At 44.3% G+C, this 22376-nt stretch overlaps 2 protein-coding genes across 5 annotated transcripts in view; both read left to right on the forward strand.

Annotated features, from left to right (window-relative positions):
- The first annotated feature begins 1596 nt into the window (after nt 1–1596).
- On the forward strand, nt 1597–14738 carry gaa (alpha glucosidase). 4 transcript variants are annotated; one of them, XM_065010429.1, is made up of 20 exons: nt 1632–1737; nt 2633–3402; nt 3648–3799; nt 4207–4372; nt 4471–4567; nt 4783–4902; nt 8203–8321; nt 8601–8732; nt 8984–9094; nt 9408–9521; nt 9681–9765; nt 9870–9987; nt 10146–10279; nt 10716–10867; nt 11330–11478; nt 11624–11765; nt 12559–12657; nt 12999–13169; nt 13645–13797; nt 13951–14738. In XM_065010429.1, exons 2-20 carry the CDS (start codon nt 2716–2718, stop codon nt 14014–14016), a joined length of 2967 nt encoding a protein of 988 aa, XP_064866501.1. In that variant the 5' UTR covers nt 1632–1737; nt 2633–2715; the 3' UTR covers nt 14017–14738. The 4 variants fall into 4 exon arrangements, 2 of the variants coding, with proteins under 2 accessions (XP_064866501.1, XP_064866502.1); XM_065010430.1 differs by having other exon boundaries at nt 1634–1737; nt 13005–13169; XR_010461221.1 differs by lacking the exons at nt 13645–13797; nt 13951–14738 and having other exon boundaries at nt 1597–1737; nt 11624–11749; nt 12999–13086.
- A 748-nt stretch (nt 14739–15486) lies between these two features.
- tbc1d16 (TBC1 domain family, member 16) overlaps nt 15487–22376 on the forward strand; it is a 33711-nt gene continuing 26821 nt past the window's right edge. The window contains exons 1-2 of the mRNA XM_065010434.1: nt 15487–15810; nt 21702–21908. Coding sequence (XP_064866506.1) covers nt 21734–21908 — 175 coding nt within the window. The 5' untranslated portion in view covers nt 15487–15810; nt 21702–21733. The remainder of the gene's footprint in view (nt 15811–21701; nt 21909–22376) is intronic.

A 22376-nucleotide genomic window follows, 5' to 3' on the forward strand; every position in this document is an offset into this window, starting at 1 on the left:
TTGAAAGTACCATGCTCAGATTCCTAATGAGGTCCCAGATTGAATTATTTACAAACAGGGACAGTTTCATTGCAAACAAGACACACTGCAACTCAATATTAGGAAAGTGTTCATAATGTTTTGTACACTGTGTATATAATGGTGTGTACAGACAGTATGGACAGTATATGAATAGAAAAGATGTGTACAGCAGTAGTTATATAGGATGAGCCTTGACTAGAATACAGTATATATATATGAAGTCGGTAAACCAGTATGTAAGCATTAAAGTGACCAGTGTTGTACATAGATACTGCTGCCCTAAGGTGCTGCCACTCGAATGAAATACTATATTGGTATTAGTAGTTAATTGTGTAACATTAATACTTATTTAATTATTGAAAAAATTAAGATTGTTATCAGAATTCATCAAATATATAACATATAGACATATTTACTTGTGACTACAGCCTCCTTTTTAATATACTGAACAAAAATATAAACACAACATGCAAAAATGTCAATGATTTAACTGAGTTACAATTCATATAAGCAAATCAGTCAATTGAAATAAATGAATTTGGCCCTAATCTGTGGATTTCATATGACTGGGCAGGGGCGCAGCCACGGGTGGGCCTGGGAGTAAATAGGCCCACCCACTTGGGAGAAAGGCCCAACCACTGGGGAGCCAGGCTCAGCCAATGAGAGAGAATTCGTTTTTCCCCACAAGAGGATGTTATTACAGACAGAAATACTCCTTAGTTTCATTAGCTCTCTGGGTGGCTGATCTCAGACAATCCCACAGGTGAAAAAGCCGGATGTGGAGGTCCTGGGCTGGCGTGGACTGCGGTTGGGAGGCCGGTTGGATATGCTGTCAAATTCCCTAAAACGACTTTTGAGACAACTTATGGCAGAGAAATTAACATTAAATTATCTGGCGACAGCTCTGGTGGACATTCCAGCAGTCAGCATGTCAATACCACGCTTCCTCAAAACTTGAGACATCTGTGGCACTGTGTTGTGTGACAAAACTGCACATTTTAGTGTGGCCTTTTATTGTCCCCAGCACAAAGTGCACCTGTGTAATGATCATGCTGTTTCATCAGCTTCTTGATATACCACACCAGTTAGGTGGATGGATTATCTTGGCAAGGAGAAATGCTCACTAACAGGGATGTAAACAAATTTCTGCACAAGATTTGAGAGAAATAAGCTTTTTGTGTGTATGGATGATTTCAGGGGTCTTTTATTTCAGCTCATGAAACATGGGACCAACACTTTACATGTTGCTTTTGTATTTTTGTTCAGTATTGATAGCCTCACTAAATGTGTGCACGTGACATTCGATAAACTGTATGCTGTTTCCCATAGAGTAACCATTACGATGAAATTCCTGATCTCCATCAGACATTCCCAAAAGGCTTTATGTCCTACTTCACTTCCTGCTTCCCCCACCTGCTGCTGAACACATACCTGGCCATGCACACCTGTGCTGAGGAGCTGACTTTCCAGAAATGCTACTCCAAGTTGAGAGAGGCGTGGATGGTCTATGACACACCCACAGCCTAAGACCAAAAAGTACTTTACACCAACCTTTGAAGTGATGACAACCAAGCCACCAGCCCAAATATTCTGTCTTTTTTTTAGAGGATCTGCAGAGAATGGGAGAAACTCCCCAAATACCGGTGTGCCAAGCTTGCAGCATCATACCCAAGAAGACTTGAGGCTGTAATCGCTGCCAAAGGGGCTTCAAACAAAGTACTGAGTAAAGGGTCTGAATACTTATGTAAATGTGATATTTCGTTTTTATTTGTAAAAATTTGGCAAAAAACAAACAAACCTGTTTTTGCTTTGTCACTATGGGGTATTATGTGTATATTGATGAGGGGGAAAAACGATTTAATCAACTTTAGAATAAGGCTGTAACATAACAAAATGTGGAAAAGTCAAGGGGTCTGAATACTTTCCGAATGTGATAACATGATGTCTGTACTGTAGCTACTAATTCATTATGAAGTGCTAACATGCGAGCCTGCTTCGCGAAATCTAATCACTCAAAACTAGTGGTTCACATGGTGCCTCAATATCCTAAATATTCTCTAAGTCCCAGTAATTGGAAACGGGTTCACCTCACATTTATTACAATTAACACAGGAGCATAATGGATAATGTTTGTATTGGTAGTTTTAAACAACACAAGACGTTTTAGATAGATGCACTCAAATAATCGAAGTATAGGTTACTTCCACTGTGTGGTAGCCCAATAGGCAGCGCCCAGTTTGTCCCTAGCGGCATGCCGTCGAAATTTCTCAGTCCAGTTCAACAACAACTTTCCATGTGCGAGGACAAGCGACATTCAAATCATTTTGTGTGGCCTGCCCTAGAGTAAGTCCTGGGGAAAATGCATACTTTTCATCTCCTAATTTTCACCCGCTTTCTAATATCCTTTGCTAACATTTAGCTATGTATGCACTAGGCATACAATTCTAGCTAGCTTGCACACTTCCTTGTTAATGTGTGTAGACTGTGTAACGTTACGTCTGTCAGCTGACAAATAACATCTATAGTAAGTGGTAGGTCCACAATTTGTTGTAGTACGTCCATAGTTGCCAATTAGCCTAGGCGACCGTTTCATATCATTTTCATTTTTCAGACTTCTACACTGACATACGGGCTCGTCAGCATTTGGAGACAGTTTCCCTAACACCTCCCAGATGTCCCAACTCGACACAGGACATGGGTTTGTCTAGTCTGTCTGCCCTGTCTCTCTCAGCCCTGCTCACCCTGGCCTTGATAACTTGTTTACACCTTAGCTACCTGTCTGACCAAACGTTGTCACTGATAAAGTTAACTAGCAAACAACAACCAGATGAGACACCAATACACCTATCAGTAAGACCTGGTTTAGAGGAAGATCCAGCAACAAAACAGGCCGGTGAGAGGGAGATAGTGAACCTCCAGAGGGGTAGCTCCCATCCAGCCCCCAGCCACAGATTGCTGTGGGAAGGCTCCCATCCAGCCCCCAGCCACAGATTGCTGTGGGAAGGCTCCCATCCAGCCCCCAGCCACAGATTGCTGTGGGAAGGCCCCCATCCAGCCATCTCAAGTGGTCCCAGAGAGGCAGAGTGTAGTAGGGTGGCCCTGGAGAGCCGCTTTGACTGCGCCCGGGACCGAGTTCTGAGCCAGACAGAGTGTCAGGGGAGAGGGTGCTGCTATGCCCCCCTACCTCAAGGACTCTCTGGAGGACCCCCCTGGTGCTTCTACCCCCCGTCATACAGCGGCTACAGGATGGGGCCCCTCACCCCCACTTCCAGGGGCCAGGCTGCCACCCTTACGAGGCCCACTCCCTCCTACCTACCCCGGGATATCTCTACGCTCCGGTTGGAGATCCTGGATGAGACAGAAGGCCGACTGCACCTCACGGTGAGTCTCTGTGGCTGAAAACCACTCGTATATTTACTGCAGAGATACAGGGTTTGGTTGCCATTGTCTTTCTCTATAACATTGCTTTAAAAGTGTTGCCTCTGAAAAGGGCGTACAGTATTTTCTAAATGTTTTCTCTTTACTTTTTCATGACTTTTATTATAACCAATCGCTCATCACCGAGAATCATTCTCCTCAGACCACATTATTGTGTAAGAGTCATAACACGTTTCTTCTCCTGACAGTTGAAGGATCCGTCGTCCCGGCGATATGAAGTTCCTTTATCCACTGCCCAGTCCAGGGGTAACACTGACACCCAGGACCACCAATATGTCACTGAGTTTCAACCCGACCCTTTTGGGTTCATAGTGCGCCGAAAATCCAACGGCCGTGTTCTGTGAGTATTCATTGTCAGTTGTTCTTTATGTCTAATATGTCTTGCACTGGTTCATTGATCAGATCTTATAAACCTGACATAAAACTGTTGTAACCATGTCATAGGAGTAACACATAAGATCAGTTAGGATTTATAGATCCCAAAGGGTAAATTGGCTTGCAGATACTACTGCACTGTTGGAGCTAGAAACACAAGCATTTTGCTACACCCGCAATAACTCCTGCTAAATATGTGTATGTGACCAATACAATTTGATTTATATCGCTGTGTTTCTACTTGTAGCAGTCATAAGCATGGCATAAGGTGCCCCTGTCCCTACTTATAGTTGCCATAAGCATGACTTAAGATGCTCTCTGTCCTGACTTACAACTGTCATAATCATGACACCTCTGTCTTCTGTCTGTCAGTGTGAACACCACAGTGGCCCCGCTGCTGTATGCTGACCAGTACCTGCAGCTGTCCACCTCCCTGGCCTCCTCACTGGTGTCTGGGCTGGGGGAACACTACACCCCTCTCAGCCTGGACCTCAATTGGACCTCCCTTACCCTTTGGAACAGGGACATGGCGCCCCACGTGAGTCTAACGTCATTATCATTATCATTCATTTGTTTCCTTTTTAAATCATGGTCAGGAGTGGTAAGTCAGATGTGTCTTCTTTGTCCACCATGCAGGGCGATGCCAACCTTTATGGCTCCCATCCCTTCTACATGGTGCAGGAGGGGGATGGACAGGCTCACGGGGTCTTCCTGCTCAACAGTAATGCCATGGGTAAGAAAGCATGTTGCTCCATGTACCATATCCTTAAGCAGAAATGTTTTGTTCTAATAGGAAAGCTTTGGTTTGAGCTAGTAGAGTTTGTAATGTATCATGCTCCTTAGCAGCTCTGGACAGAATTTTGTTGTGTTCACATGGCACAGAACTTCAACTGTATCAAGATACAGATTTACATGATGGAGCTGAGTTTGACCTCCTTCTCTCTGTAGAGGTGGTGCTGCAGCCTAGCCCTGCTCTGACCTGGGTGGCTGTGGGAGGAATCCTGGACCTGTACATCTTCCTGGGCCCTGACCCTCAGAGTGTTGTCAGACAGTACCTACAGGTTATAGGTATGGCTATATATGACCTTTAGCTGTAACTTCCTGTTACTGAATATCCTTTTCTTGTCTCATATCCCAATGTTGCTATGGTGGGTCGGGCCACTGCTGGGTCACAACTAATTCCTTTTGGGTAATAGTTAGGGAAAAGATAGTGGCTGTCTGTGTCCCAATGTCCTAGTAGTCTAAACTTGCTGCCTCATCTCCTTTCCTTCATCTCATTTCCTTAATCTCCTTTCACTTATGTGAAAGAACTAGACTGGTGAAAGCAAATACATTTCCCACCATATAGGCACCATCCACCATATAGGCACCATCCACCATATAGGCACCATCCACCATATAGGTATTAGGCACCATCCACCATATAGGTAATATCCACCATCAGGCACCATCCATCATATAGGTCTTATCCACCAAATAGGCACCATCCACCATATAGATATTATCCACCATATAGGCACCATCCACCATATAGGCACCGTCCATCATATAGGCACCATCCACCATATAGGTATTATCCACCATATAGGCACCATCCACCATATAGGTCTTATCCACCATATAGGCACCATCCACCATATAGGTCTTATCCACCATAATATGGTGTGGCTTGTTTGGTGTCTGCTGTGAAGTAATACCACAACAAGTCAACTACTTGATTGATGAAAGCATGTCATCCAGCAAAGGCAGCAGCGTGGTCATCAACTACATGCACCATTTCTTCAACTACATGCACCATTTCTTCAACTACATGCACCATTTCATCAACTACATGCACCATTTCTTCAACTACATGCACCATTTCTTCAACTACATGCACCATTTCATCAACTACATGCACCATTTCTTCACCAACTACGGAGTGTGGACCTGAATTGTGAAAACTGCAGTGGCCGAAACAAGAACAAGTTTGTGTTCTGGTAGTGTGCCTGGTGGACCATACACAAGCTCCACCACAGTCTGGACCTTCACTTCCTGATTACAGGCCACACCAAGTTTGCCCGCGACTTGTGCTTCAGCCTCATCAAGCAGCGCCCTCAGAAAGACCAGAGTGAACACGTCGTCTGAGATTGCTGGTGTTGTGAAGGACAGCACTGTGACAGGAGTCAACATCCCACAGCTGGTTGGACTGGAGGATGGTACGGTGCTGGTGGAAAGCTATGGCTGGTAACAACACCTGACTCCGTACTTCAGGTCGCTGCCACAGTTCAAGCGGTACCAGCACTTCAGGTGAATATCATTTTCATTGCATTGTATGAGGTTATTCTTCTTATCTAAACTTGGGAGGTGAATTGATGTCTTCTATATTTTTGGGGTTATTTCCTGTTTTACAGCTTCAATGCTCTGGAGTCTGGTGTTGTTGTCGCCAAGGAGCATTCAGATTCTGCTGCTGCGCAATGCTGACATCCTTCCTCCCATGGATGGTCTGCCTGTACAAGCACCACCTGGACACAGCTAGACAAACATATGTTTTTGAGAAGATCAGGGATTTTTGCTGGCGAAGTGGCTATGGACATCACATGCCCTGCACCAAAGTCAAGGACAGAAACAGGCTCTCCAAATAAATATAGATTCCCTTGTTCATGTGTGGTTCAGACAGACCATCAGCACTATCAGTGCCTCTATTCAAATGACTCTCTCCTGCTACTATTATAATTTATTTATCCTGCTGCTCAGCCACTTTACCCCTGATTGTATGTGTATAACTTCCTCATCTATCACTGATATTGTTATTGATATTGTTCTTGTACATACTGTGTATGTTCTGATATTGCTACTATGCAGGTAACCATTTGGCTGTGCCGTTTACACCTTCTATAGAGACCCATCCACTTGGCAAGATGTGGCTGGGGTTTGTAGTATTTCTTTCACATGACCCATCAATTAAGTGTGTCTGGGTAGGAGTCAATCAATATTTAAAAATATTTTTTATCTGGACACTTTCTGTTTACCTGGAATTTTCATTATTGTAGACTACTACTTTTACCACTTTAAATCTGAATCTTTCCTTAAAGAGATGGGTGGGGCTAAGGCTTAAGAGGGTGTGAACAATGCTGAATGGGTGTAAACAAAGAGCTCTCCAGTAGGAACCAAATGATAGGTATCATAGCTCCAGTAGGTACCAAATGATAGGTATCATAGCTCCAGTAGGTACCAAAACATAGGTATCATAGCTCCAGTAGGTACCAAATCATAGGTATCATAGCTCCAGTAGGTATAAAATCATAGGTATCATAGCTCCAGTAGGTACCAAATCATAGGTATCATAGCTCCAGTAGGTACCAAATCATAGGTATCATAGCTCCAGTAGGTACCAAATCATAGGTATCATAGCTCCAGTAGGTACCAAATCATAGGTATCATAGCTCCAGTAGGTACCAAATCATAGGTATCATAGCTCCAGTAGGTACCAAATCATAGGTATCATAGCTCCAGTAGGTACCAAATCATAGGTATCATAGCTCCAGTAGGTACCAAAACATAGGTATCATAGCTCCAGTAGGTACCAAAACATAGGTATCATAGCTCCAGTAGGAATAAAATCATAGGTATCATAGCTCCAGTAGGTACCAAAACATAGGTATCATAGCTCCAGTAGGTACCAAAACATAGGTATCATAGCTCCAGTAGGTATAAAATCATAGGTATCATAGCTCCAGTAGGTACCAAATCATAGGTATCATAGCTCCAGTAGGTACCAAATCATAGGTATCATAGCTCCAGTAGGTACCAAATCATAGGTATCATAGCTCCAGTAGGTACCAAATCATAGGTATCATAGCTCCAGTAGGTACCAAATCATAGGTATCATAGCTCCAGTAGGTACCAAATCATAGGTATCATAGCTCCAGTAGGTACCAAATCATAGGTATCATAGCTCCAGTAGGTACCAAATCATAGGTATCATAGCTCCAGTAGGTACCAAATCATAGGTATCATAGCTCCAGTAGGTACCAAATCATAGGTATCATAGCTCCAGTAGGTACCAAATCATAGGTATCATAGCTCCAGTAGGTACCAAATCATAGGTATCATAGCTCCAGTAGGTACCAAAACATTCAAAGGCCATTTTCTCAAAAGTGAGTTCATAAGTTTATCAACTTTCAAAGCAGAATTTCTTTCCCATTGTTCCTCAAACATGCAGTGTATGATATACCATAGCTGTTAGTCTCTACTTTTATTCAATGTAAAAATACATTTAAAGAATTCAGATTTTGCTACGTAAGTCCAATTTGAGCAGGTTGGTTTGCTCTCACCTTTTGTGAATCTTCCGTCATAGCTAATGTTTACCCCGTCTGCCTCCCCCAGGGTACCCTATGATGCCTCCTTATTGGTCACTGGGGTTCCACCTGTGTCGCTGGGGTTACCGGTCCACTAACGCAACCCGAGAGGTGGTGCAACGCATGCACAACGCCAACTTCCCCCTGGTAAAGATGCTAGAGAAAACACTTATATTGTACTACATTATCACTTGGGTTGACAACTATTGGGTAATGCTAACGTTGAATGAGCATCAACATTGGATTAGCAGATTAGCATGGAGAAAACTCATTATAGTATTATCATGCTACAATGGGTTTTCTCCATGCTAATGCTAATTGGATGTTTGCGTTCTCAAGTACAGTATTATCATTCCACTGAGGGTTCACAACTCATGGAAAACACTCACTGCATTCTTTATTTCAACTGCTTTTGTTTTTGGTCAGGACGTGCAGTGGAATGACCTGGATTACGCAGACAAGCGTCGGGTGTTCACCTTTGACCCCCAGCGCTTTGTGGACCTGCCAGACATGGTGAAGGAGTTCCATCAGAAGGGCATGAAGTACATTCTCATCCTGGTAAGAGAGAGGCCTCAACCCTCACAACATGTGGGACACATAGGCACACTAATAACTCATATTAGCTTGAAATAGTGGTTCAATGTCATTTTTTATTCTAAATTACAGTCTGCGTTGGGATTAAATTGTTAAAAGTGCAGTATTTGAAGGTACAAGTCAAGGAAACTTTCCTTCTCAATCCACAAGATGGCAGCAAAAGCATTACTGTCATTTATTTTAGAGGCATCTTTCCTGTTTGTTCTCTTTCCCAGGACCCTGGAATCAGCAGCACCAGCCCCCCTGGTACTTACCCACCCTTTGATGAGGGTCAGCGGAGAGGGGTCTTCATCAGGAACTCTACAGGACAGACACTCATAGGGAAGGTCAGACCTAAAACTCTCACTTCTCTATCTGGAGACCCACTGTAAACTGGGCTACATATACTGTGAATAGTTTGGAAAGAACATATTTTTTATCTGCTTGATAACATTGTGTATGTCCATTGTGTATTCAAGTAACGTGTCCTCTGAAAAGCCAAGGTTACACTAAACAAAACCCCCTCTTGAAGCTGTGTGTGTGTGTGTGTGTGTGTGTGTGTGTGTGTGTGTGTGTGTGTGTGTGTGTGTGTGTGTGGTGTGTGTGTTGTGTGGAAAGGTATGCATGTTCGGTTCCTCACTCGTCTTCCTCTGTGTCCAGGTGTGGCCTGGTCCGACCGCGTTCCCTGACTTCACCAACCCAGAGACACAGAGCTGGTGGGAGGACTGCATTCGGGAGTTCCACTCCAGAGTCCCACTAGATGGCCTGTGGATTGTGAGTGTGTCTCAGATAGAATGTCTTGTAGAGGGCTGAAATCATCCCCTATTCTATTCTATTGTACTGTATATTTGCACTAACAAGCTTGCATCATCCAGGCTGTGTCAATGCTACTCAGCATCCAGCATACTCTTTCTCTTGTCCCTCTGTTCTCAGGATATGAATGAACCAGCCAGTTTTGTGCAGGGCTCTGTGGAGGGGTGTCCTGACAGTGATTTGGATAGCCCCCCCTACGTGCCACGTGAGTGTGCTGCAGCTGAGTAGTTTCCTGTCTATTTCAAATCTATAGAGGAATTGAGTGAATTCATTCATTCATTTCCATTCTGTCTCCATACGCTCATACAGCGGTGATTGGAGGACAGCTGAACGCTGGTACACTCTGCATGTCAGCTCAGCAGAACCTGTCCACTCACTACAACCTGCATAACCTCTATGGGCTGACGGAGGCTAGCGCCACCCACAGGTCAGACACAGCACCACAGGGATCAGTGCGTACTTATCCTGAGACTGTTGGCACTTTTACTTCTGCTTGTTTGAATGAAGCTGATTTTATTTAGCTTGTCTACATTACATATTTGTAACTGTAGTTGGAAGATCAGTTATAGCCTTTGACCCTCTCAGTGCCCTGGTGAAGGTCCGGGGGTCGCGACCCTTCGTGCTGTCCCGCTCCTCCTTCCCTGGCATTGGCCGTTTCTCCGGAGTCTGGACGGGAGACGTGAGGAGCGACTGGGAGCAGCTCAGATACTCCATCCCTGGTGAGGGGAAAGACATCCCCAACATTCCCATTTCCGTTCCAAGCCATTCCTATTCTCAACAAGATTCCCAAAGCCATTCACAAGCCCTGTGTGTTTTAGCCATCAGAGTACTAATGGTACCGATGCACCATCCAGACAGTACATGTTGCAGTGTGCTCTTACTCAGCAGTTTGTCTCTATTGTCTTTAGTTGAAAGAGTGCCTAGATAGAGTTAGTCTTTTCAGTGGTAGTTATCCATGGATTTGAATGAGGGGTTTGAATAGAAAAATGCCCAGACTTGTAATGGAACCACCTACTATTTATTTGATACTATGTAGCTAGCAATTACAGAGAGATGCCTCTGACTGCCTGACATCAAAGTTAAATAATGAATACAGTAATAATGAATAAAGGGAATTAATATGTTCGATATCCATCTGTCCTTCCACCCCCCCAGCGGTGCTGCTGTTTGGCCTGTTCGGGGTGCCCCTGGTGGGGGCGGATGTGTGTGGGTTCGGGGGGGACACCACAGAGGAGCTGTGTGTACGCTGGACCCAGCTTGGAGCCTTCTACCCCTTCATGAGGAACCACAACGACAAGCCCAATGCTGTGTGTGTGGGGGTGTGGGTGTGTGTGTGTGTGGGTGGTTTTATGGTCTTTACAGTTAACTCGGTTGGATAGGAATTTACCACAATCTTTTCCTGACCTGCTAATATCTTTTCACTGTCTCTATGTAACCAAGTTACAATGTTTTCCTATTTACCATGGTGGCTGACCTGCTAGTGTCTTTTCACTGTCTCTATGTAACCAAGTTACAATGTTTTCCTATTTACCATGGTGGCTGACCTGCTAGTGTCTTTTCACTGTCTCCATGTAACCAAGTTACAATGTTTTCCTATTTACCATGGTGGCTGACCTGCTAGTGTCTTTTCACTGTCTCTATGTAACCAAGTTACAATGTTTTCCTATTTACCATGGTGGCTGACCTGCTAGTGTCTTTTCACAGTGTCTATGTAACAGTCCATCAGTCCCATGTATTATGAATTGAGGTAACTCTAGCTCTGTGTGTAGCCCCAGGAGCCCTATGTGTTTGGTCAGGAGGCCCAGACAGCCATGCGTAGCGCGGTGATGTTACGTTACTCTCTCCTGCCGTTCCTCTACACACTCTTCTACCACGCACACACCTCCGCAGACACTGTGGCCACGCCTCTCTTCCTCCAGTACGTCCCTCTACTCCTCTTCTTCAGTTGCCATTGTCCAATCTTCCCTTCTCTCTCTCTTCAACATTTGGATACTATTGTAACACATCTTATTTACTGTGTTGATACTGTGCTCTGGCCCTCCCTCTCTGTCCATCTCTCCCAGGTTCCCCTCGGACCCTAACTGCCAGACGATAGACAGACAGTTCCTGTGGGGGAGTTCTCTGCTCGTCAGCCCAGTGTTAGAGCAGGGGGCAGTGGAGCTGGCTGCCTACCTCCCCCCGGGGACTTGGTACAGTCTGCACAATGTAAACAGCTCCTAGATTCAATACAGTTATACACTGAGCGTACAAAACATTATGAACACCTTCCTAATATTGAGTTGGACCCCCCCCTTGCCCTCAGAACAGGCTCAATTTGTTGGGGCACGAACTCTACAAGGTGCCCGAAAGCCTTCAACAATGATGCTGGCCCATGTTGACTCTAATGCTTCCCACAGTTGTGTCAAGTTGGCTGGATGTCCTTTGGGTAGTGGACCATTCTTGATACATACGGGAAACTATTGAAAGCCCAGCAGCGTTGCAGTTCTTGACACAAACTGGTGCGCCTGGCACCTACTACCATACCCCGTTCATAGGCACTTAAATATTTTGTCTTGCCCATTCACCCTCTGAATGGCACACATACACAATCCATGTCTCAGTTGTCTCAAGGTTTAAAAATCCTTATTTCACTTCTCCTCCCCTTCATCTACACTGATTGAAGTGGATTTAACAAGTGACAACAAGAGATCATAGCTTTAACCTGGATCAGTCCATGGCATGGAAAGAGCAAGTGATCCTAATGTTTTGTACACTCAGTGTATTTCTATAGGCCTTTCATAATGTCACTGCAATTAGTTCGCAACTGATTAAAGGGATTCCTAGGAGACCAAGACCATATTTTCTGTCGTCACACAGATTGATAAAATTCCATCTGTGTGAGCCTTTCTTAGGGTATTGTAGGCTTACTTTAGGACCAGGCAAAGATGTGTAATACGGTTGTACTGTGTATACTAGAACCATATTTCAGTGGTCACCTCTTTCATCCCTTCCTCATTAGGGCCAGCCATTCTACAGTAAGGGTCAGTACCTGATCCTCCCAGCCCCTCTGGACACCATCAATGTCCATGTGAGAGAGGGACACATCATCCCACAGCAGGTGTGTGTCCTCTGTACACAATAGAATTTGGTTGTCTGTTGTTTCATTGTGCGACAAAGCTTCATCTTAGGCCCATATTGTGGGTGTTACATACTGACGGTGGAGGAGATGAATGAGCTGCCAAACTCTTATATCATGAAATCAATTAAAGTTATTTGTCATAGAACAAGAGACCCAGAATTCCTTTGTGAAACTATGTGATAAAACCTCAAATGAAATACTCTCTGCGTACTAATCTGACAATGTTGTTTTGAAGCTTGTATGAGTTTGTGTAAAACCTGTTGCCTGTCTTAATCAGTAATTATATTATATATTTCAATGAAAAATCCCCTCAAACTGAGATACAGGAGCCAGGCCTGACTACCTCAGCTTCTCGCATTAACCCTTTCCTCCTGACGGTGGCGCTGTCTGCTGGGGGCTGGGCCTGGGGTGACCTGTTCTGGGACGACGGGGACAGTCTGGACACCTTCCAGAGAGGAGACTACTCCTATGTTATCTTCATCGCTGGACAGGTAGGAGATGTAGAGGTCACATAGGGTCCTGAGTTTTTCCTGATCACATGACCTGACCAAGGAAAACTCTGGGCCCTAGTTATAGCCCACTTCAAGGCTATCCCTGATGCAGTGAAGAAAAGGAAGTAAGCTTTATGTGACATATTTTTGAGTGCGGACCATCAAACCTTTTGTCTGTCCTACTTCAAGGTATTTCATGACATCTGGGTAGGAAAAACGTAGGGCCCTAATTGGACTTTAAAGAGGATGGAGATCAGAGAATTATCTAGGGTGATTTGGATGTTTCTGCAGTACAGTATGTTTCTAGCAATGCTCTCAAGATTGAGATCCAGGTCCAATCCAATCAAGATAGAAGACATACTCTTTCCCTGCCATCCTGTGAACAGTAGACCTAACTGTTAATGTCTAATGTATACTGATACTATACATGTGTGTGTTTGCCAGTGGGGATCAATAAGGTTTTCATTTGATCCAGTCCCAGGTGATGAGTGACCCCCTGCGTCAGAACGGGGCGCTGGACAGGCTGGTGCTGGGAGGGCTGCGAGTGTTCGGGGTGCCTTCCCCACCCTGCTATGTATGGGCCAACGGAAAGAAAGTGTGGGATTTCTCTTATCAGACTGACACCAAGGTGAGCTGTAGCTGTCTGAGTTACCTCTACCGAGTTCAGAATGAAGAAATAGTAGAACGAACAGTCTAATTCTGCTTGCCTACCTGTCTATTCTATTCTACAGTATAATATGATATATTATTTATAATCCTTTCTTTCTGTGTCTGTCTGTAGGTTCTGACGGTGACCCGCCTGGCCCTGCCCATGTCAGAGGTGTTTGAAGTCCTGTGGACCTTGTGAGCCTTATGAACTGTATGACTCAGTGGACTCTGACCCAGTAGACAGCCTCTCAGGTGGTTCTGGAACTCCTGACCTAGCACATCTCTGACAAAAAACCTCCACCCAACGTTTCCCCTCAATCACTGCTACCCTGGATAAGACATTGCTCTAATAGACTCCTGGGTTTCTCAATGGACAGACTACACTGAAGAATTTTTGGAAATCATGTTTTTATATTCAACTGTATTTTCAATAAAAATTATGTGAACTGAGTGAACTGTGCGGGTTAAAGCTCTATCAGATATCTCTCCATTTCCTTGTTGTTGCAGATGAGTGATTACATGACATTGTCTCAGGTGAGATGGTGGTGTGAAATTGAGAATTCTGGTTATTCTAGAACACTAGGCCAAAATGTATTGTTGTTTTACTATTTTAATTTGTCTCTAAGAATATATAAATATTTTTAAAAAATCTAAACTTGAATTTGATTTGTTAAGCACTTTTGAAATGCATCACCTGTAAGAAATGTTCTCTATAAATAACATTAGATTAATTGATCAATCTTGTGCTGAGGAGGACAGCAGTGGCTCTACACAATTATTTGTATTAATTGAACATCTAAAATTGACCAGAATATGGCCATTCTGTACTCTTCTAGTATGATGGTAGGCTGTGTGTTAAGTCTCATCAAATGACTTCCAGTGATATTGCCACATTGTTACCATTAAAGGCAATTGATAGCTCTGGGTTTGTTTCTTCTAAGCTAAGCATTGTTTCTCTTGTGTTCTCCTATTAGTGAGCTGTCACCACTCAGTGTTTGAATGTGCAGTCAATTATCTCTTTCTTAATCTACTTAATAGTCCCGAGGGTGGTCTAAGGCACTGCATCTCAGTGCTAGAGGCATCACTACGGACCATGGTTCGATTCCAGGCTGTATCACTTCCGGACATGATTGGGAGTCCCATAGGGCAAGACACAATTAGCCCAGCGTCGTCCGGGTTTGGCCGGGGTAGGCCATCATTGTAAATTAGAATTTGTTCTTAACTGACTTGCCTAGTTAAATAAAAATAGTCTTCCCATCTGGAACATCTTCCTTATAACTCAGTGCAGTTAAGCTCAATACAGTTACATATTGTAAACTATTCTGAATTGTACAAAATATCATACCTGTAATATGGTTATGTTAGCTTATGTTTTAAATTATTTTTTGTTATTGTTTAAAACATTGCCCTCGAAATACCTTGTTTTGAAATGTACTGTTTATTGTTTAAATGATTGCTCATTGTCCTTGCTGCTAGTGGTTTATACCTGCCATATATAAGAGTTCCAGCGGGACATCTGAGATCCGCGTCATGATGCTCCGACTCCAGCTCCACTGGTCCTGATAATGCTCATGTGAGTTCGGGATCAGCCAACTGCAGTGAAGCTTTCGGCATTGACCTCTAAAACGTCATACTATGATAAAAGGTTAGCCTTACTTAGATATATCATTGTGGTGTGTTGACGATCATTTGCTTTTGCTAATAAGACAAACATACTTCCAAATGTAAGGCGATCCTAATAGTTGACTGGTCCGTGCATTCACAGAAGCAGCCTTTATCCAGTCTGCCATCCCGGAAGCAGAGGAATTTGGGGGTTGGGTTAGAGAAACATAGCAGCTCCGCGTGCGGTAGAGAAAGACCGCACGGATACAAACACTCACACCGCGTAACAAAATACCGAAGACGTGACCTCAAACTACACGGATACAACCACCATAAACATCGCTCCGGAATGGATAAGCGGCAAAGACAGTAGTCTCGGGTGGGACAGAGGGTGAGAAAGCAAGACCGCATCGCCTGTGTTTTTGAGTGTGCATTTATTTATTAAGTCCTCTGCTCGCACAGGTGTACACCGATGACCGAGAAAGAATCAAACGACCTCGTTTATTATGGATAAGGTTATGCTGTTTGTAACCTACACGACCCCCTTATTTCCTAGGCTAGGCTATTCCTTTGGCGAACTATGCGGGTTGGTCGGGATGTGCACTGCATGTGATGGGGAGAAATTTGAAGACATAGGCCAGCCAGCTAGACTAAAATATGTATTCGTGATGGTAGGCTTAACTACAGATAAAATCCCTGCCCGGCCAAACCGATAGCAATGTCGGAGAGGCAGGAGAAGGACCGGGCCCGTGAAAAATAATGGTGCGGCAGCGAGAATCCCGCTGCTCCATCCTCTCCTGTCAAATGGATGTTGCCTGTCATTGGTACAATGTGTCAATAGTTGATGTAGCCTCGTCATCACGCACGGGACGCCACTCTTGAGGATACTCCTCCGTTACTATGTCGCGTAGGCTATTGATAGCCTACAGCTAAAATGTCCATATGGCTATCTCATTGACTTCATATCTATCAGTTTATAGCTATAACAGGATCAAATTATAGGCCTATGCCTTGTGAATGTGATTTGGAAAGGTGAGCTAACCCAACAATTTTCAGCTCCCATTCGAGTTGTCTCACCTAGGCTACTTCCATTCAAGTTCTACTTTACTAGGTCTAATGTAAACAGAATACTTATTGCTCTGTCTGTGTCTGATACATAGTCTATTGACTTTGCTCATGGAAGTGAGTCAGCCTGAGGGATTGCAACTCACTGAGAGTCCATGTGGTTATTTAAAGTCCTTTAGCTGCCCCCCAGGCAGTGGTTTGGTGTCACCATCCAGATGAACAGGAGAGGCAGTTAATTATGGAATCCTCCTCTATTCAAATGGCAGCAGCCTGACAGGTTTGTTAGTGTGGCCCGGAGGTGAACTTGGACCCACTGATCTGAGGCACTGGAATCCTCTGCGTTTATAGTCATTGAGGCTGGCAGGACACAGTGGGATACTGTACTGATACACTCGCTCTGTAATCTCGTTGGGGAACGTTTAGTTGTCTCAGAAAATCCTTAGGACTGTTTTGTTTGAAGTTTTTCTGAACAAAACAACTCCATACAGCAAGGCAGAAGGAGATGCCTACTAAATGGGATTCATGGCTACAGAAAAAATGATGACCGAATGCAGACTTCACACTCACAGGAGAGTAACACGTTCTCTGGAAAGCTGTCTCCATTGTTGGAATGCTACAGTAGGACCAGTGTGAGGTGACCGAGGCTAAAGTGGAGGAGACAAGGCAATGTGTGAACACACACTGAGGTGATGACAGCATGGAAGAAGGAGAGAGCATTGTGCTATATCAGTCAGGCTCCCTGCTTAGTCATACGCTGAATATGGAATCATATCACACTCTAACCTCTTCTCGCCCTGCTGCTATCATACCGACCAGAATAACCCCAGGCTATGGATACACACAGAGAACTGGTTATAGCTGTTGTTTTACCACCAAATAACTTCTAACTTCGCTGTTTTGGTGGAGAGCTCCACTGTCTATCAACTGGTTAGGGGTAGCTGTTGTCTGGGGCGATCAGAAGGAGAAGAATGGACTATGAAATGTAGCTTTAATCTGCTGAGGTATGGCTGGAAGGTCCAGGGGGGTATAGTTGACACTGAACACCTGGTATAGTGAGTTCAGCCTGGTTTACTACTGCTCATTTGCAAGTTAATTCAATGGATTGGCTTTGTTCTGTAAGCAGTTACCATGCAAATGTTCATGTGAGCAGCTCAGCGCTATGGTCAGAGTGGTTTTAGGATGGTTGTAGTTCTGAAGAATAGTGTGGACATGCAGTGTTCCAAGAGAGAAACTTAATCATTGTAAAGTGTTACCCAGCCAAATGAGTACCTCACTCACTCTCCCTAGCCTGGTACCCGGTCTGTTTGTGCTGTCCTGCCAACTCCTATGATCATTGTCAGTCCAAAGACCATAGCAGTTGGCAAGACGGCACAAACATATCTGGGACCAGGCTACAGTACATACTCACTGGCCTTGCCCGGATTCCAGGGTAGAAGACTTCCTGTCCGAGTCCTGATAAGCCAGTAGGGTGAAGTTACCCCTAGATGCTGATCTTGTGTCAGTTTTGCATTTCCCCCACAAATTGTTAGAATTGGGAGAAGGGAAGCTGATCCTAGATCTTTACCGAGAGGAAACTTCACCCTGGAGCCCTGTTAACAGGAAGTCGTGCGGCATAGAGTTAATCAGAGGAGGTCAACATGGCTACCTCCCAAATGGCACTCTATTCTCTATGTAGCACAGTACTTTCTACCTCGGCACATAGGGCTCTGGACTAAAGTAGTGCACCATATAGGGGATAGGGTGCCATTTGGGTCACAGGTCATGACTCAGGGTTCTCAGGAAGAGGAAAAGGAGGGAACATTCCACACATTCAGGAGTAGTGGGGCACTGGGAATGTGTTCGATGTCATAGACTGTAGTGATAGGGAACTAGGCTACATTATCATAGGGTCGCACAGAGGAACTTACACAGTATGGACTAACACTGATATGCCAGGAGCGCTAGTGGCCAATTCCAGTCATAGCAGAAAGGTTGACTGGAGTGAACAGCAAAATGATTTTGTTTACAGTCCTAGTGTAGTCTCTTTCATCAGCCGCTGTGAAAGCTATGAGTCTGGCACGTGAGACTAGTCATAGTGTAGTCTCTTTCATCAGCCGCTGTGAAAGCTATGAGTCTGGCACGTGAGACTAGTCATAGTGTAGTCTCTTTCATCAGCCACTGTGAAAGCTGTGAGTCTGGCACGTGAGACTAGTCATAGTGTAGTCTCTTTCATCAGCCACTGTGAAAGCTGTGAGTCTGGCACGTGAGACCAGTCATAGTGTAGTCTCTCATCAGCTGCTGTGAAAGCTGTGAGTCTGGCACGTGAGACTAGTCATAGTGTAGTCTCTTTCATCAGCCACTGTGAAAGCTGTGAGTCTGGCACGTGAGACTAGTCATAGTGTAGTCCCTTTCATCAGCCACTGTGAAAGCTGTGAGACTAGTCATAGTGTAGTCTCTTTCATCAGCCACTGTGAAAGCTGTGAGTCTGGCACGTGAGACCAGTCATAGTGTAGTCTCTTTCATCAGCCACTGTGAAAGCTGTGAGACCAGTCATAGTGTAGTCTCTTTCATCAGCCACTGTGAAAGCTGTGAGTCTGGCACGTGAGACCAGTCATAGTGTAGTCTCTTTCATCAGCCAGTCTGTGAGAAGCTGTGAGCACGTGAGACCAGTCATAGTGTAGTCTCTTTCATCAGCCACTGTGAAAGCTGTGAGTCTGGTACGTGAGACTAGTCATAGTGTAGTCTCTCATCAGCTGCTGTGAAAGCTGTGAGTCTGGTACGTGAGACTAATCATAGTGTAGTCTCTTTCATCAGCCACTGTGAAAGCTGTGAGTCTGGCACGTGAGACCAGTCATAGTGTAGTCTCTTTCATCAGCCACTGTGAAAGCTGTGAGTCTGGCACGTGAGACCAGTCATAGTGTAGTCTCTTTCATCAGCCACTGTGAAAGCTGTGAGTCTGGTACGTGAGACTAGTCATAGTGTAGTCTCTCATCAGCTGCTGTGAAAGCTGTGAGTCTGGCACGTGAGACCAGTCATAGTGTAGTCTCTTTCATCAGCCACTGTGAAAGCTGTGAGTCTGGTACGTGAGACTAGTCATAGTGTAGTCTCTCATCAGCTGCTGTGAAAGCTGTGAGTCTGGTACGTGAGACTAGTCATAGTGTAGTCTCTTTCATCAGCCACTGTGAAAGCTGTGAGTCTGGTACGTGAGACTAGTCATAGTGTAGTCTCTCATCAGCTGCTGTGAAAGCTGTGAGTCTGGTACGTGAGACTAGTCATAGTGTAGTCTCTTTCATCAGCCACTGTGAAAGCTGTGAGTCTGGTACGTGAGACTAGTCATAGTGTAGTCTCTCATCAGCTGCTGTGAAAGCTGTGAGTCTGGTACGTGAGACTAGTCATAGTGTAGTCTCTCATCAGCTGCTGTGAAAGCTGTGAGTCTGGTACGTGAGACTAGTCATAGTGTAGTCTCTCATCAGCTGCTGTGAAAGCTATGAGTCTGGCATGTGAGAGCAGTCATAGTGCACAGTTGTGTGACATGTTGAGAATAGCCATAGATGCTGACATCTGTTAGCCCCTAATAACAGACTAGGATTTCACATAGAATGATTGCCCAGGTTTGTGTAGTGTGTGTGTGTGTGTGTTTATTCAAGGTGGGGGACACACTTGCACACACACGCCTACACTAACAGAGCCAAGTGTGTGAGTCAAGATAGTTGACTTGGCATAGGAAAACACTAACTGTGAGGTTTTGTTGCATGGCAGGGTTGACTTGTTGGGGTAAGAACACACTAATACTATACAAACATTACAAACATCACAGTGTAACTTGAGTACAAATGTCTGTCACTGCCTTTAAATGAAAGCTCAAACTGTAAAAGAGTTAGCTTTGCCATGTATGATTATATACGTTGCCTTCAGAAACTATTCACAGCCCTCGATTTATGTTGTTATAGCCTGAATTAAAAATGAATCAAATAATATTTTTCACACCCATCTACACACAATAATAATGACAATGTGAGAACATGTTTTTAGAAATGTTAGGACATTTTAAGAGCTTTGCACACCTGGATTGTACAATATTTGCACATTATTCTTTAAAAAATTCTTCAAGCTCTGTCAAGTTGGTTTGTTGATCATTTCTAGACAGCCATTTTCAATTCTTGCCATAGATTTTGAAGTAGATTTGAGTCAAAACTGTAACTAGGCCACATTGAAACATTCAATGTCGTCTTGGTAAGCAACTCCATTGTATATTTGACCTTGTGTTTTAGGATATTGTCCTGCTGAAAAGGTCATTTGTCTCCCAGTGTCTGTTGGAAAGCAGACTGAACCAGGTTTTCCTCTAGGATCTTGCCTGTGCTTAGCTCTATTTGTTTCTTTTCATACAAAAAAATCTAGATTCTCTGGTCTGATGAAACCAAGATTGAACTATTTGACTGAACCTGGCACCATCCCTACGGTGACGCATGGTGGTGGCAGCATCATGCTGTGGGGATGTTTTTCAGTGGCAGGGACTGGGAGACTAGTTTGGAACGAGGGAAAGATGAACGGAGCAGAGATCCTTGATGAAAACCTGCTTAGGACCTCCAACTGGGGCAAGGGTTCACCATCCAACAGGACAACGACCTTAAGCGTACAGCCAAAACCACGCATGGGAGAATCTCTCCAAATATAGGTGTGTCAAGGTTGTAGCGTCAAACCCAAGAAGAATCGAGGCTGTAATCTCTGCCAAAGGTGCTTCAACAAAGTACTTAGTAAAGGTTCTGAACACTTATGTAAATAAAATTGTATTTGTCACATACACATGTTTAGCAGATGTTATTGCGGGTGTAGCGAAATGCTTGTGTTTCTAGCTCCAACAGTGCAGTAATATCTAACTATTCACAACAATACGCACAACCTTAAAGTAAAATGAAGAATATATAAATGTGATATTTCAGTTTTTATTTTTAATAAATTAGCTAATATTTATAAAAACCTGTTTTTGCTTTGTCATTATGGGGTAATGTGTATAGATGAGGGGAAAAAACAATTTAATACATTTTAGAATAAGGCTGTAACAAAATGGAGAAAAAGTCAAGGGGTCTGAATACTTTCCGAAGACACTCGATTTGTTAATTTGAATAGGTAAATGTCATACTGTAAAACACTAGTGCCCCATGTCCTCCATTCTGACCTGATTCTGTCTCTCTCCATCCCTGTCCCCCTCTCTCACCTTTACTCCTCCCCCCACCCCAGAGGATGGGCGCAGAGTCCTGGTGTCGGTGTAGATGTCTCTCGGTCGGCTCTTGCGACGCGCCTCCTCCAAGGCCTCGGACCTCCTGACCTTTAACCCAGGGTCGGCGGGTTCGCGGAACGGCTTGGACGGGGAGATCATCTTCTCCAAAAACAATGTGTGTGTGCACCCTGCCGAGCCCCTCCCGGGTCTGCCCGAACACCACCCAGGTACAGTGTATATAGCTGTCTAAGAGTCCCCTACATAGGGGTCCTATTCATTAGGGCACACCGTAACGAACGTCTTTGCAACGGAGAAAAGCATTTCTTATCGGACAAGTTCAGGCAGTCCCTTCCTGTTTCAGTCCGTTTTCTTGCATTTGGTGCCTAGTACATACAACCCTGGGGTGTATTCAGTGAGCTGAACTATTCTGAACATCACAGAAATGTAATGAATAGCACTAACACGATCACCTATTCTACCTGACAATCATATTTGTTCTACACCATACATTTCTATCTGAATGTTCTGTAACATTACATCCTCCTGAACAGACCCCAGCTATGACTATAGCGTTCACCTATTCCTCTGCTGTTCTTCTCTTCCCAGTGTCCTATAGTGTCTCTCTCTCTTTCCACCATGTACAGATGAACTCTCACCTGAGAGGTATGAGACTGTATGGTTCATTGTCTCTCGCC

This window comes from Oncorhynchus nerka, linkage group LG26 (genome assembly GCF_034236695.1).
Source record: "Oncorhynchus nerka isolate Pitt River linkage group LG26, Oner_Uvic_2.0, whole genome shotgun sequence".
In the NCBI taxonomy this organism is placed as follows: Eukaryota; Metazoa; Chordata; class Actinopteri; order Salmoniformes; family Salmonidae; genus Oncorhynchus; species Oncorhynchus nerka.